General features: G+C 42.7%; 1 protein-coding gene across 1 annotated transcript in view; it reads right to left on the bottom strand.

The window, feature by feature from the left end:
* LOC140740595 (11-beta-hydroxysteroid dehydrogenase type 2-like) overlaps positions 1–13,310 on the bottom strand; it is a 117,669-nt gene extending 104,359 nt beyond the window's left edge. Inside the window, exon 1 of the mRNA XM_073069884.1 lies at positions 12,893–13,310. Within this exon, the coding sequence (XP_072925985.1) occupies positions 12,893–13,193 (301 nt within the window). The 5' untranslated portion in view covers positions 13,194–13,310. The remainder of the gene's footprint in view (positions 1–12,892) is intronic.
* Between the last annotated feature and the right edge of the window lie 866 nt (positions 13,311–14,176).

The following is a 14,176-nucleotide window of genomic DNA, read 5'->3' as shown; positions in this document are numbered from 1 at the left end:
ATATGAGTTAGGCAGGGGTTTATATAACAAATAACACGTTTATTAAACACTGAAAACAAACCCCCCAAAAGTAAACAAATCACTGATGTAACCGGGAATCAGCTGCTGTGCGGCAGCTTGAACAGTTCTTAAAGCGATGTTGCAAAAACAGTTCTTCAAAGTAGTATTGCCAAAAGTTCAAAATGCTCACAGTCCATTTAAGGGAGAGTCTTTTTAAAACGATTTAAATTCTCTTTTCCGTCATGTTGCTTCGGTTCCCAAGATCGAACTTTTTCCCATGAAGAATTTATGAAACGAAATGGCTTAAAGGCACTGACCTTTCCTTTACAGAACTATTCCCAATCCCTTCTGCTATCCCGCAGAGATTAACACGAGAACAGTCAACGAATTCCTTCCGAATAAGGATCAAACAAGGTCGAACCTGTTTCACCATCGAAATCGATTCTCCTCGATCTTTAACTCCCGAACTCCGATCTTCACTCTCCACTGATTCTCAACTAGCAGTATTGTAGAGAAACTGCTGGCAATGACCTTTTAAACTTAAGGCATTAGATAAAACTTCATCTTTCAACTAAACTGCGTCATAACATTAAATCACGCAGTGGCATGAAGTCAACATGGCAAATCCAGCCACGAACTGCCCCTCCTCACAGGGAGGGGTCCTCCTTTTATACCCTGTAAAAAAAACCTGTCACATGACCTCTACTGGCGGGAAAATGACGTCACTCCACCATCACAAGACCATTACCTCAAGTCCAGTATAGCTTCAATCCCAGTCACGTGACAAGGGTACCACTGTCACGTGTCACGAGTACGTAACACCTCCCTCCAAAAAAAACATTTTTGGTCTGACAAGAACAAAAATTTCAAAAATAATTTACAAGAAAAACAAATGTATAAATTTTATAACATACACAATATACAATACCATCATATAACATCTTACAACTCACAATACAGTAGGAGTGCTACAATTGAAAAAAAACCACTCTATAAAAAAAATTACATTGTACCTTCAACATCGAGATAGACAATCAGCAACCACATTATCTTTACCTTTAATGTGAGTTATCACAATATTGTACTCTTGTAACATCAAACCCCAATTTAATAATCTCCTGTTTTTGTTTTTCATCTTACTCAGAAAAACTAACGGATTATGATCAGTGTAAACAATAAGTGTTTTTTGAGTTGTACCAACATATACCTCAAAATATTCTAAAGCTAAAACAAGAGATAACAATTCTTTCTCTATTGTCGAATAGTTTCTTTGATGCTTATTAAATTTCTTAGAAAAGTAAGCTACTGGATGATCAACCTCATCACCCTCATTCCTTTGCATCAATACTGCTCCTGCAGCCTCATCACTAGCATCTATAGCTAATGAAAAAGGTTTTTCAAAGTCAGGTGCCTTAAGCACAGGTTGTTGACATAACATTGTTTTCAATTTTTCAAATGCTTCTTGACAAGGCACTGTCCACACAAACTCCACATTCTTCTGCAAAAGGTTAGTTAATGGAAGGGCAACATTAGCAAAATTCTTACAAAATTTTCGATAATATCCTACCATTCCCAAGAATCTTCTGAGAGTTTTTTTCCCCATTGGAGTGGGAATCTCTAAAATTGCCCGAACTTTTGCCTGAACAGGAGCTACCTTACCTTGACCCACAACATAACCAAGGTAAGTCACAGTAGCATGTCCAAATTCACTCATAGCTAAATTAATAGTTAAGTTAGCTTTTGAAAGCCTTTCAAACAATTTCTCCACCGCAATAATGTGTGCTTCCCAAGTATCATTTCCTGTCACTAAATCATCAATATAAGCATCAGTATCTTTCAATCCCTGAATCACAGAGTTAATCATCCTCTGGAAAGTACCTGGGGCATTCTTCATCCCAAATGGAAGAACATTATATTCATATAGCCCAGATGGAGTTACAAATGCAGAAATCTCTCTACCTCTGTCCGTTAATGGAACACACCAATACCCTTTCAATAAATCAATCTTTGTAAGGAACTTTGCTTTTCCAACTTTATCTACACAATCATCGACTCTAGGAATTGGATATGCATCTGGTTTTGTTACAGCATTCACATTCCTATAGTCTGTACAAAACCTAATACTACCATCTGGTTTTGGCACCATAACACATGGTGAACTCCAATTCGAGTTAGAATGCCTAATAATATTATTCTCTAACATATATTTAATTTCTTTCTCAGCAAGTTCACATTTTTCTATGTTCATCCTATATGGGCGTTGTTTGATAGGTTTGGTATCTCCAACATCTACATCATGTGAAGCTATAGTAGTCCTTCTCGGAACATCTGGAAACAAATCCTTATATTTAAAAATTAATTCCTTCATCTGTTGTTTCTGCTCTAGCTGTAAATGTGCTAATTTCTCATCAATATTTTCCAGAATGGTTGAATTTGGTAACCTAACAGAAACAATGTTGGATTTAGAATGAAATTCAGATGAATCATCTATCATATTCCTAGTTACATCAAACTCATTCTCACTAACCACAACAGTCAGAGTATCAGATGGTTTCTCATAATATGGTTTTATCATATTTATATGGCAAAGTTGTGTTGACCTTCTACGATCTGGAGTTTTTAATCACGTAATCCACATCATTGATTTTAGACACAATTTCATAAGGACCATGAAATTTAGCTTGTAAGGGATTCGTTTGCACTGGGAAAAGAACCAACACCTTATCTCCAGGCTTAAACATCCTCATCCTAGCTTCTTTATCATACCAAGTTTTCATTTTCTCTTGAGCCAATTTTAAATTTTCCTTGGCTAAGCTACAAGCTTTATGTAACCTGTCCTTAAATTTCAAAACATAGTCCAACAAATTAGTGTGTATTTCCTTACTAATCCACTATTCTTTTAATAAAGCTAAAGGTCCTCTAACTCTATGCCCAAACACAAGTTCAAATGGACTAAAACCTAAAGATTCCTGTACCGATTCCCTTACTGCAAATAAAAGTAAGTTTATACCCTCATCCCAATCATTCTCATTTTCCACACAATATGTCCTAATCATATTCTTGAGGGTAGAATGAAACCTCTCCAAGGCACCTTGCGATTCTGGATGGTATGCAGATGAAGTGATTTGCTTAGCTCCCAATTTATAAACTATCTGTTGAAACAATCCAGACATAAAATTACTGCCTTGATCAGTTTGTATTTCCTTAGGTAATCCAAAATAAGTAAAGACTTTTATAAGGGCCTTTGTCACAGTTTTAGCTTTTATATTCCTAAGTGGTACTGCCTCTGGAAACCTAGACGAAGTACACATGATAGTCAACAAATACTGATAACCAGTTTTTGTCTTTGGTAAGGGACCAACACAATCTACAATAACTTTAGAAAACGGTTCACCAAATGCTGGAATAGGTTGTAATGGAGCTACTGGTGTAACTTGATTTGGTTTACCCACAATTTGACAAGTATGGCGTGTTTTACAAAACATCGCCACATCTTTTCTTAGACCAGGCCAGTAAAAATGTTTTAAAATCTTGTCCACAGTTTTCCTTACCCCTTGATGTCCACCTAAAGGCTGACTATAAGCTAAAGTCCAAATCTCATTTTGATAAACTTTAGGGACAACTACCTGGTAAACAATATTCCATTCCTCACTTGCAGGAATTGTAGGTGACCTCCACTTCCTCATCAGCACTCCTTTTTCCAAGTAATATCCTACTGGCACCTTCTCAATTTCACTATCTAGTAAAGCTTGTTCTCTTAATTTTATAATCTCAGGGTCTCTATTCTGCTCTACTATCATCTCCTTCCGATACAGAGATAAATCTTCATAGTCAGACTTACTCCAAGAATCTTGTTCAAACAACGAAGGTAAGAAAGTCTCTGACACATTCTCAAAACTCGAATCCTGAGTTGAACAGTCATGAGTAACAACCTCATTCTACGCATCAATCTTTTTAGCCATAGCTCTAGTCACAACACAGGAAGAATCTGTGTTAGAATTCATCTCTGGTTCCTCTGACTCCATTGTCAAATGCACTTCAGGAAAAACTTGTCCACCTGCCAAGTCATTACCTAACAATAAAGAAATACCCTTCACAGGTAAGCTATGCTGTAATCCTACTTTAACAAATCCTGTAACTAACCCTCACTTTAAATTTACCTTATGTAAATGTACAGGCATAAAATTACTCCCAACACCTCTTATGTAATTTACCTCACCAGTATCAGACTCTTCATTAAACTTCAATATACTGTCTAACATCAGTGATTGAGAAGCTCCAGTATCCCTAAGGACTTTCATTGGCACCAGAGTAGATCCTTCTTTCAAGGATACAAATCCTTCAGTTATAAAATGATCATATCCCTTTTTAACTTGGTCAGACTCTAACAAAACCTCATTTGTGTTTATCAAACCCTGTAATTTTACAGGTGCTTCAGTATGTTGCACACAAGCATCTGGAACTGCTTCCTTCTCTTTCTTTCTCAATCTGAAACAGTTAGCTATTACATGGCCAGGTTTCTTACATAGTTACAAATAAGACCAAACTGTCTTTCCTTCACAGGTTTTCCTTCCTCCTTACCTTTCTCATTAACTTCTGATTTAATTTCTGATTTACCTTGAGTCTCCATGTTATTTTTCCTCTTAAAAATTCTGCCCTGAGGAAATTTATTCTTATGGATTAAAACATACTCATCAGCTAATCTAGCACAGTCCTGCAATTTATCAGTATCCCTCTCATTTAAGTAGGTCCTTACTTCAACAGGAATGCTTCTTTTAAATTCCTCCATTAAAATCAGCTCTTTCAATGTATCATTGTCCTCATTTACATTTTTAGAAGAAACCCATCTCTCAAAACACACAGCTTTATCATAGGCAAATTCCACATTAAGTCTTTTCCACAGACTTCTTCAAACTTCTGAATCTTTCTCTATACACTTCTGGGACTAATTCGTATGCTTTTAGAATATGCATCTTCACAATATCATAATCAAGTGCTTGCGCAGCAGTTAAAGCTGTATAAACTTCTTGTGCTTTGCCTTTGATTACACTCTGTAACAACACTGACCATTTATCTTTCGGCCACTCTGACATCCGAGCAATAGTTTCAAAATGTTGGAAATATCTTTCCACTTCTGTTTCACTAAATGGAAGGACCAATTTAATTTCTTGACTAGCAACAAACGGCTTTTTAGAACCAGAAGACTGATTCCCAGACCTTAATTCCGTCATTGCATATTCAAATTCCCTTTTTTTCTGATCAGCTTCTAACCTACAATGCTCCAACTTCATTTGCTCGATTTTCAACTGCATCTCCAGATTACTTATTGGAAACGACTCTAAAGTCGATTCATCAAAAACACCCGAATCCACATAGTGTGACGCGATTTTTCTCTGTATTACAGCCTTTGATGTAGTCTTCAAAGTACCTTCAAGTTGCAATCTACTAGCTATCTCAGATACCTCAGTTTTTTTCGCCTTTGCTAACAACTCCGCACCTGGCGAAACCAGAAACTCATCAATATCCATTGTTGCCGAATACCACTCACAAGCCAATCAAACAAAAGAATCAAGCATTCCCCATTTCCAAAACACCGACTCAAAATTTAACAAGCATTTAAACTCAAATGATCCAATCCGGACGCAGCCCCCATATTTATGTTACGGATTCAGGCAACAATAAATATATGATTTAGGCAGGGGTTTATATAACAAATAACACGTTTATTAAACACTGAAAACAAACCCCCCAAAAGTAAACAAATCACTGATGTAACCGGGAGTCAGCTGCTGTGCGGCATCTTGAACAGTTCTTAAAGCGATGTTGCAAAAACAGTTCTTCAAAGTAATATTGCTAAAAGTTCAAAATGCTCACTGTCCATTTAAGGGAGAGTCTTTTTAAGACGATTTAAATTCTCTTTTCCGTCGTGTTGCTTCGGTTCCCAAGATCGAACTTTTTCCCACGAAGAATTTACAAAACGAAACGGCTTAAAGGCACTGACCTTTCCTTTACAGAACTATTCTCAATCCTTTCTGCTATTTCGCAGGGATTAACACGAGAACAGTCAACAAATTCCTTCCGAATAAGGATCAAACAAGGTCGAACCTGTTTCACCGTCGAAATCGATTCTCCTCGATCTTTAACTCCCGAACTCCGATCTTCACTCTCCACTGATTCTCAACTAGCAGTATTGTAGAGAAACTGCTGGCAATGACCTTTTAAACTTAAGGCATTAGATAAAACTTCATCTTTCAACTAAACTGCGTCATAACATTAAATCACGCAGTGGCATGAAGTCAACATGGCAAATCCAGCCACGAACTGCCCCTCCTCACAGGGAGGGGTCCTCCTTTTATACCCTGTAAAAAAAACCTGTCACATGACCTCTACTGGTGGGAAAATGACGTCACTCCACCATCACAAGACCATTACCTCAAGTCCAGTAGAGCTTCAATCCCAGTCACGTGACAAGGGTACCACTGTCACGTGTCACGAGTACGTAACAACACAGTACTCCAAGTGTGGCCTAACTAGAGTTTTATAGAGCTGCATCATTATATCGCGTCTCTTAAACTCTATCCCTCAACTTATGAAAACTAACACCCCATAAGCTTTCTTAACTACCCTATCTACTTGTGAGGCAACTTTCAGGGATCTGTGGACATGAATCCCCAGATCCCTCTGCTCCTCCACACTACCAAGTATCCTGCCATTTACTTTGTATTCTGCCTTGGAGTTTCTCCTTCCAAAGTGTTACACCTCACACTTCTCCTGGTTGAACTCCATCTTCCACTTCTCAGCCCACTTCTGCATACTGTTACGGACTCAGCAACAATAAATATATGAGTGAGACAGGGGTTTTATAACAAACAAAATGTTTATTAAACACTGAAAAACAAACCCCCCAAAAGTAAACAAATCACTAACGTAACCGGAAATCAGCTGCTGTGCGGCAGCTTAAACAGTTCTTAAAGCGATAAAGCTTAAACAGTTCTTAAAGCGATGTTGCAAAAACAGTTCTTCAAAGTAGTATTGCAAAAGTTCAAAATGCTTACAGTCCATTTAAGGGAGAGACTTTTTAAGACGATTTAAATTCTCTTTCACGTCGTGTTGTTTCGGTTCCCAAATCGAACTTTTCCCACGAAGAATTTTACGAAGATGGAACATAACGGCTTAAAGGCACTGACCTTTCCTTTACAAAACTGTTCCTAATCCTTTCTGCTATTCACAGGGGTTAACACGGGGACAGTCAACGAATTCCTTCTGAATGAGGATCAGACAAGGTTGAACCTGTTTCACTGTCAAAATCGACTTTCCTCGATCTTTCAGCTCCCCAACTCCGATCTTCACTCTCCACTGATTCTCAACTGGCAGTATTATAAAGAAACCGCTGGCAATGACCTTTTAAACTTTAGGCATTAAATAAAACTTTATCTTTCAACTAAACTGCGTCATAACATTAAATCACGCAGTGGCATGAAGTCAAAATGGCAAATCCAACCACGAACTGCCCCTCCTCACAGGGAGGGGTCCTCCTTTTATACCCTGTAAAAAAAACCTGTCACATGACCTCTACTGGCAGAAAAATGACATCACTCCACCATTACAAGACCATTACCTCAAGTCCAGTATAGCTTCAACACCTGTCACGTGACAAGTACACCACTGTCACGTGTCACAGATACGTAACAATACTATCAATGTCTCTCTGCAATCTTTGACAATCCTCTACACTATCTACAACACCACCAACCTTTGTGTCGCCTGCAAACTTGCCAACCCACCCTTCTACCCCCACATCCAGGTCGTTAATAAAAATCACGAAAAGTAGAGGTCCCAGAACAGATCCTTGTGGGACACCACTAGTCACAACCCTCCAGTTTGAATGTACTCCCTCCACCCTTCTCCCTCTGCCTTCTGCAGGCAAGCCAATTCTGAATCCACCTGGCTAAACTTCCCCGAATCCCATGCCTTCTGACTTTCTGAATAAGCCTACTGTGTGGAACCTTGTCAAATGTCTTACTAAAATCCATGTAGATCACATCCACTGCACTACCCTCATCTACCTGCCTTGACACCTCCTCAAAGAACTCTATCAGGCTTGTTAGACACGATCTGCCCTTCACAAAGCCATGCTGACTGTCCCTGATCAGACCATGATTCTCTAAATGCCCATAGGTCCTATCTCTAAGAATCTTTTCCAACAGCTTTCCCACCACAGACGTAAGGCTCACTGGTCTATAATTACCCGGACTATCCCTACTACCTTTTTTGAACAAGGGGACAACATTCGCCTCCCTCCAATCCTCCGGTACCATTCCCGTGGACAACGAGGACATAAAAATCCTAGCCAGAGGCTCAGCAATCTCTTCCCTTGCCTCGTTGAGCAGCCTGGGGAATATTCCGTCAGGCCCCGGGGACTTAGCCGTCCTAATGTATTTTAACAACTCCAATGTATTTTATCCTCTCCCTTAATATCAACATGCTCCAGAACATCAAACTCACTCATATTGTCCTCACCGTCATCAAGTTCCCTCTCAGTGGTGAATACCGAAGAGAAGCATTCATTGAGGACCTCGCTCACTTCCACAGCCTCCAGGCACATCTTCCCACTTTTATCTCTAATCAGTCCTACCTTCACTCCTGTCATCCTTTTGTTCTTCACATAACTGAAGAATGCCTTGGGGTTTTCCTTTACCCTACTCGTTAAGGCTTTCTCATGCCCCCTTCTTGCTCTCCTCAGCCCCTTCTTAAGCTGCTTTCTTGCTACCCTATATTCCTCAATAGACCCATCTGATCCTTGTATGCTGCCTTCTTCCACCTGACTAGATTTTCCACCTGACTTGTCACCCAAGGTTCCTTCACCCTACCATTCTTTATCTTCCTCACTGGGACAAATTTATCCCTAACATCCTGCAAGAGATCCTTAAACATCGACCACATGTACATAGTACATTTCCCTACAAAAACATCATCCCAATTCACACCCGCAAGTTCTAGCCTAATAGCCTCATAATTTGCCCTTTCCCAATTAAAAATGTTCCTGTCCTCTCTGATTCTATCCTTTTCCATGATAATGCTAAAGGCCAGGGAGCGGTGATCACTGTCCCCCAGATGCTCACCCACAGACAGATCTGTGACCTGACCTGGTTCGATACCTAATACTAGATCTAGTATGGCATGCTCCCTAGTCGGCCTGTCAACATACTGTGACAGGAATCCATACTGGACACACTTAACAAACTCTGCCCCATCTAAACCCTTGGAACTAATCAAGTGCCAATCAATATTAGGGAAGTTAAAGTAACCCATGATAACAACCCTGTTATTTTTGCACCTTTCCAAAATCTGCCTCCCAATCTGCTTCTCAGTATCTCTGCTGCTACCAGAGGGCCTATAGAATACCCCCAGTAGAGTAAACTGCTCCCTTCCTGTTCCTGACTTCCACCCATACTGACTCAAAAGAGGATCCTGCTACACTACCCATCCTTTCTGTAGCTGTAATAGTATCCCTGACCAGTAATGCCACCCCTCCTCCCCTTTCTCCCCCACTCTATCCCTTTTAAAGCACTGAAATCCAGGAATATTGGGAATCCATTCCTCCCCTGGTGCCAGCCAAGTCTCTGTAATCATGACTGTGTGGCTAGGCATAGCTTAAATACTACCTATAAATTTGCTGATGATTCAGCTGTTGTTGGTAGAATCTCCGATGGAGACGAGAGGGCATACAGGAGTGTATCATGGTTCCGGTCGGCCGTTCCCCTTTAACACTCCTTTCTCCCTGATCATGCCCCAATTTCAGTTAATTGCTGCTAGTTACCCAATTACCGTACATTTGGCTTTCAATCAGAGACTGGGAAATAAAAACGAGGACGACCCTGTCACAGGTTGCCAGTTCGTTGGTCAATCCTTGTGTGATACATCCTTCCCTATTCCGATTGAAATCAGCAATTCTAAGTTCCGCCCTAGTTCTAGAGAATCCCTGTGAATCCCTACTCCTTGTCAAGATCCCCCTGGTTTCCTGCTCTACGTTCAGGTCTACGACAGCCTCTCCAACTGAGTCGACATGCCAGTGTCCTGCGCTTGGGTTCTCCTCCGTCGCCCCCGTGTAACAGAACGAACTGGCCGCTATGAACCCAGCAGATCCCGTACGAGAGGCCCTGACCAGCCAGGGCTACCTGTTGGGCGCCCATGATCAAGTGCTTCGGGAGATCACAGACAACCTTCGGACGCTAACTATGAACGTGCAGAAGGTCAGTGAACGAATGGACCAGGTCTCCACTGTGGCCTCCCCACCCCCTCTGAGATCCCCGGCTACCCAAACCGCTCTGCTCGGGATGGCTTCGGCCTCAGAGTCCACAATCCCATCCTCTCGAGAACCGCCTGTGCCCGAGCCTGAACCCTACGCTGGGGACCTTGGCAGGTGCCGGGCCTTCCTGCCCCAATGCTCCCTGGTTTTCGATCTGCAGCCACGTACCAACGCTTCCGACAGATCGAAGATAGCGTACATCATGGGGTTGCTACGAGGGGAAGCCTTGGCTTGGACAACCACGGTGTAGGATAACCGGCCGGAGGTTTGTTCCTCCTACCCCTCCTTTGTCACGGAAATGAGAGAGGTTTTCGAGCAATCCATTTGCGGCAAGGATGCCGTGAGCCGACCGCTTGCTCTCTGCCAGGCGTCACGAAGTGTTCCATCGAGTTCCGGACCTTGGCCGCAGACTCCGGGGGGAGTGACGAGGCCCTACGAGAGGTGTTTCGGCAGGGCCTCTCGGATCAGATCAAGGATGAGTTGGCCGCGAGAGACGACACGGACTGTCTGGGCTCCAATCTCGCTGGCCATCCGATTAGACTACCGAGTCAGAGAGAGAAGACCAGTCGCCCCGGTCCACCTTGCCCGCCTCAGCCAGGCCCCCTTCCCCAGCCGCTCCCCGTGTGATTGCTGCTATCCCTGTCCCTTTACCCCCCCCTCCCCCGGGAAGAACCGATGCAGCTGGGATGGAACCGGCCCTCCCTGTACAATAGCAAGTTGTTTTTACGGCCTCCCTAGAGTATGATGTGGATTTGACTTCATTTCGAAATTATTCTAAAATGTCAACATCAGGAACGGAGACTAAAAAAACTTAAAGCTTTCAAACGTCACAGAAGTATGGCCCGGTACTGTATTGATTTTTCTGAATGGAAACATGCGACACCACAGGCTACCTATTGCCACCCCTGCGAGCGTCCTCCCTCACTGGCCGGGCTCTCAATCAGAAAGGCGGAGCCCCTGGGATTCATTCACCCACTGTGGAAAGCTGCTCGGGTGTATGCAGAGCTCGCAACAAATCCTTCACAGTGCGCTTCCTGGGATCTGCATCCCGCCCCCTTCGTCACGCTGCTCTGATTATATTGCTCTTGGTAAGCTTCTGTCCCGGATTCAAGATCAGTTCCCTATGTTACGTACCCCGTAACTGGGTCACTTACCAGCAAAGACAGAGAGGTCCGTTGAAGTCTGATGATACTATTTTTAAACAGTATTTATTAGTAAAAAGACACAAAAATAATATCAATGCAAATATACAGATACTATACGTCGTCAATACTAAATCTAAAGGTGCGGGTATAATAATAATCAATAAGAAATAAGCTGTATCGTTGGCTAGGGGATAATGAATTGTCCGATGGAAATATATAATTCATACAGGCTGCAGCCGTTGGGGAGAGAGAGATTTAGAGAAAAACTTGCCGATTCCTTTTATGATGTCAATCCTTCGAGAGTCGTTGGGAGTTGAGTTCCCCGTTGTTAGCTAAAAACCGTCTTTCCGTGGCAAAGGTCACCGATTCCGGGGCAAATGGAAGTGGACGCACGTGGCCTTCCACCGGGTTTCGCTATTACGGGATCGCTAGCGTTTCTTCTGGTGCGTCTGACGGGCTGTTCCCCCAGACCCTCTTTTTATCCTGACTCACAGGGTCGCAGATGTCGATCAGGTTGGGATGATGCAATCCCTCCACCAACCTCCCCCCTCGGTTCATTGCCTGGGGGGGCTTCGATGCATCGTGCAGGATGCAATACACAAGTCCGTCTCCTAGAGACAATAGCCGGTATCAATGGGTCCGCCTTTCGGAGGCCAGGACACATTCCAACCCTTTTGTGGATTCTGCATGTCTTTCTCTCATTTCCTGTGTCCCCGAACTGACTTAATAGTGATCTTGCGATTCTCACAAAGGAGGGGGCTACCCCGCACCCTTCGGCCCCTCAGAGCTGTGGCACATTCGTAACACCTATCAGCACACTATCGTCGTCTCCACTATAGACACCAATCCGTGCAACAGACTGCACTGGTCAGGCCCAAAGATAAGGTACCAATAAAAACATTTTTTTTTCCAAACGCAGATAGCAGACACGTAATCAAACGCACAAACATGAAGAAATCTGCAGATGCTGGAAATTCAAGCAACACACACAAAATGCTGGTGGAACACAGCAGGCCAGGCAGCATCTATAGGGTACAGTCGACGTTTCGGGCCGAGACCCTTCGTCAGGACTAACTGAAAAAAGAGATAGTAAGAGATTTGTGAGGGGGAGGGGAGATCCGAAATAGTAGGAGAAGACAGGAGGGGAGGGAAGAAGCCAAGAGCTGGAAAGTTGGTTGGCAAAAGGGATTCAGAGCTGGAGAAGGGAAAAGCACGTCTCAGTGACACAAATCATAACCCACAAAAGGTGCGGCTCCGATTCAAATAGGAGGGATTATGCCAGGGGCAGAGGTCGTTAGTTTTAGTCCGTGAAACATTTGGCATAAATAGATGAATAAATGTAGGTTGTTACTTAATTTAACAAAGCTAAGTTATCTTTGAATGAAAATGACAATCTACCGCAATATCCTGCGAGACGCGAATATACAGTTTTGCTTACCCGTTATAAGAACAGCCTTCCCATGCGGAGAAAGAATTGCATTGGAACGGATGGATCGGAAAACCAGGTAAGAACACAGAGCGAAAAGTACGACCCCAGCGTACTGCGGTAGATGACTGTAAAACAGACGGGAACCGAGAAACAGCAGCAGCAGTTGTATACAAATGGAGCAGTTTAAGTTCAAACTCGCGTTAGTTTTCAGGAAATGGATGACCACTGCCGCCGCGAAAGCCGCAGCGATGAACCCATACAAGCCTAGAACTAAACTGCTGCCGCTCTCAGTTTCTTCCAAAGTTGGCATTTCAGCGAGTTTCAAAACCAACACTGACCGCAAAGCAAACGGCTGAACTGAGACCGCGTTTAACTGGCCTCCGCAAGTACAGTTCCGCAGCGTGAGCAGCGCCTCTCTGACCTTCTCTCTAACCTAATCGCGCAGCAACTACGATACAGGAAAATATTTCGTTGCTATCATCCTCAATAAAATTGTGCAATCGGACTAGGATTGACGATGCAAATGTTCAAAGTGCAGAGATGGACGGGGTCTACAATCAATAATGACAGTTTCTTAGAGTCGAGCAGGAAAGAGGAGGATTTAGGGGGGTGAGTGATGTTTTGTGATCCGGAACGAAACATTTGGCTAAAACAGTTCATGGAAAGCAGCCGCAGGAAATCCAGCCAATATGGCGAAGAGAGCAACGGCTGGAAATTTGGGCAGCGGACGAGCTTCGGCTTGGGTGAAGTTGTACAACGAAATACAGATGGAAACAAGACCCTTCTGATGAAAAAGTGAACTGTGGGGTCAGAAATGACATAAAGATTGTGAGGTCTTTATCGACCTTGCGGGTGAGGGGATAGGGTTGGCTGCTTCACTCAGTTCATTGTTGGAAGAGATTTCTGTTCGCCCTTGTTGCAATTCAGATTAGGCTGAACTGGAAATCGTTAGCAGATTTAGGGAAATAGGCACTAGTATTTTAGGTGACGCTTCGGTTAACCTGGTAAAACGTAGGGTAAACTTTTGGTAGATCAAACGAAACCGTCCTAGTGGACAACAGCAAAGCAGCTAAACGAAAGGGCATGAGCTGAGAAGGAACAAAGGAGTAATTGTATTTTTCAGAGATCGTTCTTATTGACGCTGAAAGATTGAGATTCAAACAATAATTCTAAGAGGAGAGCAATAATTGGAGAAGTGACTTCCTATTGAAGAACTTTGAAGAGGAAGAGGTGGAAGAATATTCTTGGTTTGCTAAGGGCGTTCTTCTGTGAAGGGAATGCTTGATAATGAAG

The sequence above is a fragment of the Hemitrygon akajei genome, chromosome 17, assembly GCF_048418815.1.
Source record: "Hemitrygon akajei chromosome 17, sHemAka1.3, whole genome shotgun sequence".
In the NCBI taxonomy this organism is placed as follows: Eukaryota; Metazoa; Chordata; class Chondrichthyes; order Myliobatiformes; family Dasyatidae; genus Hemitrygon; species Hemitrygon akajei.
This window is presented reverse-complemented; position numbering and strand designations above follow the sequence as displayed.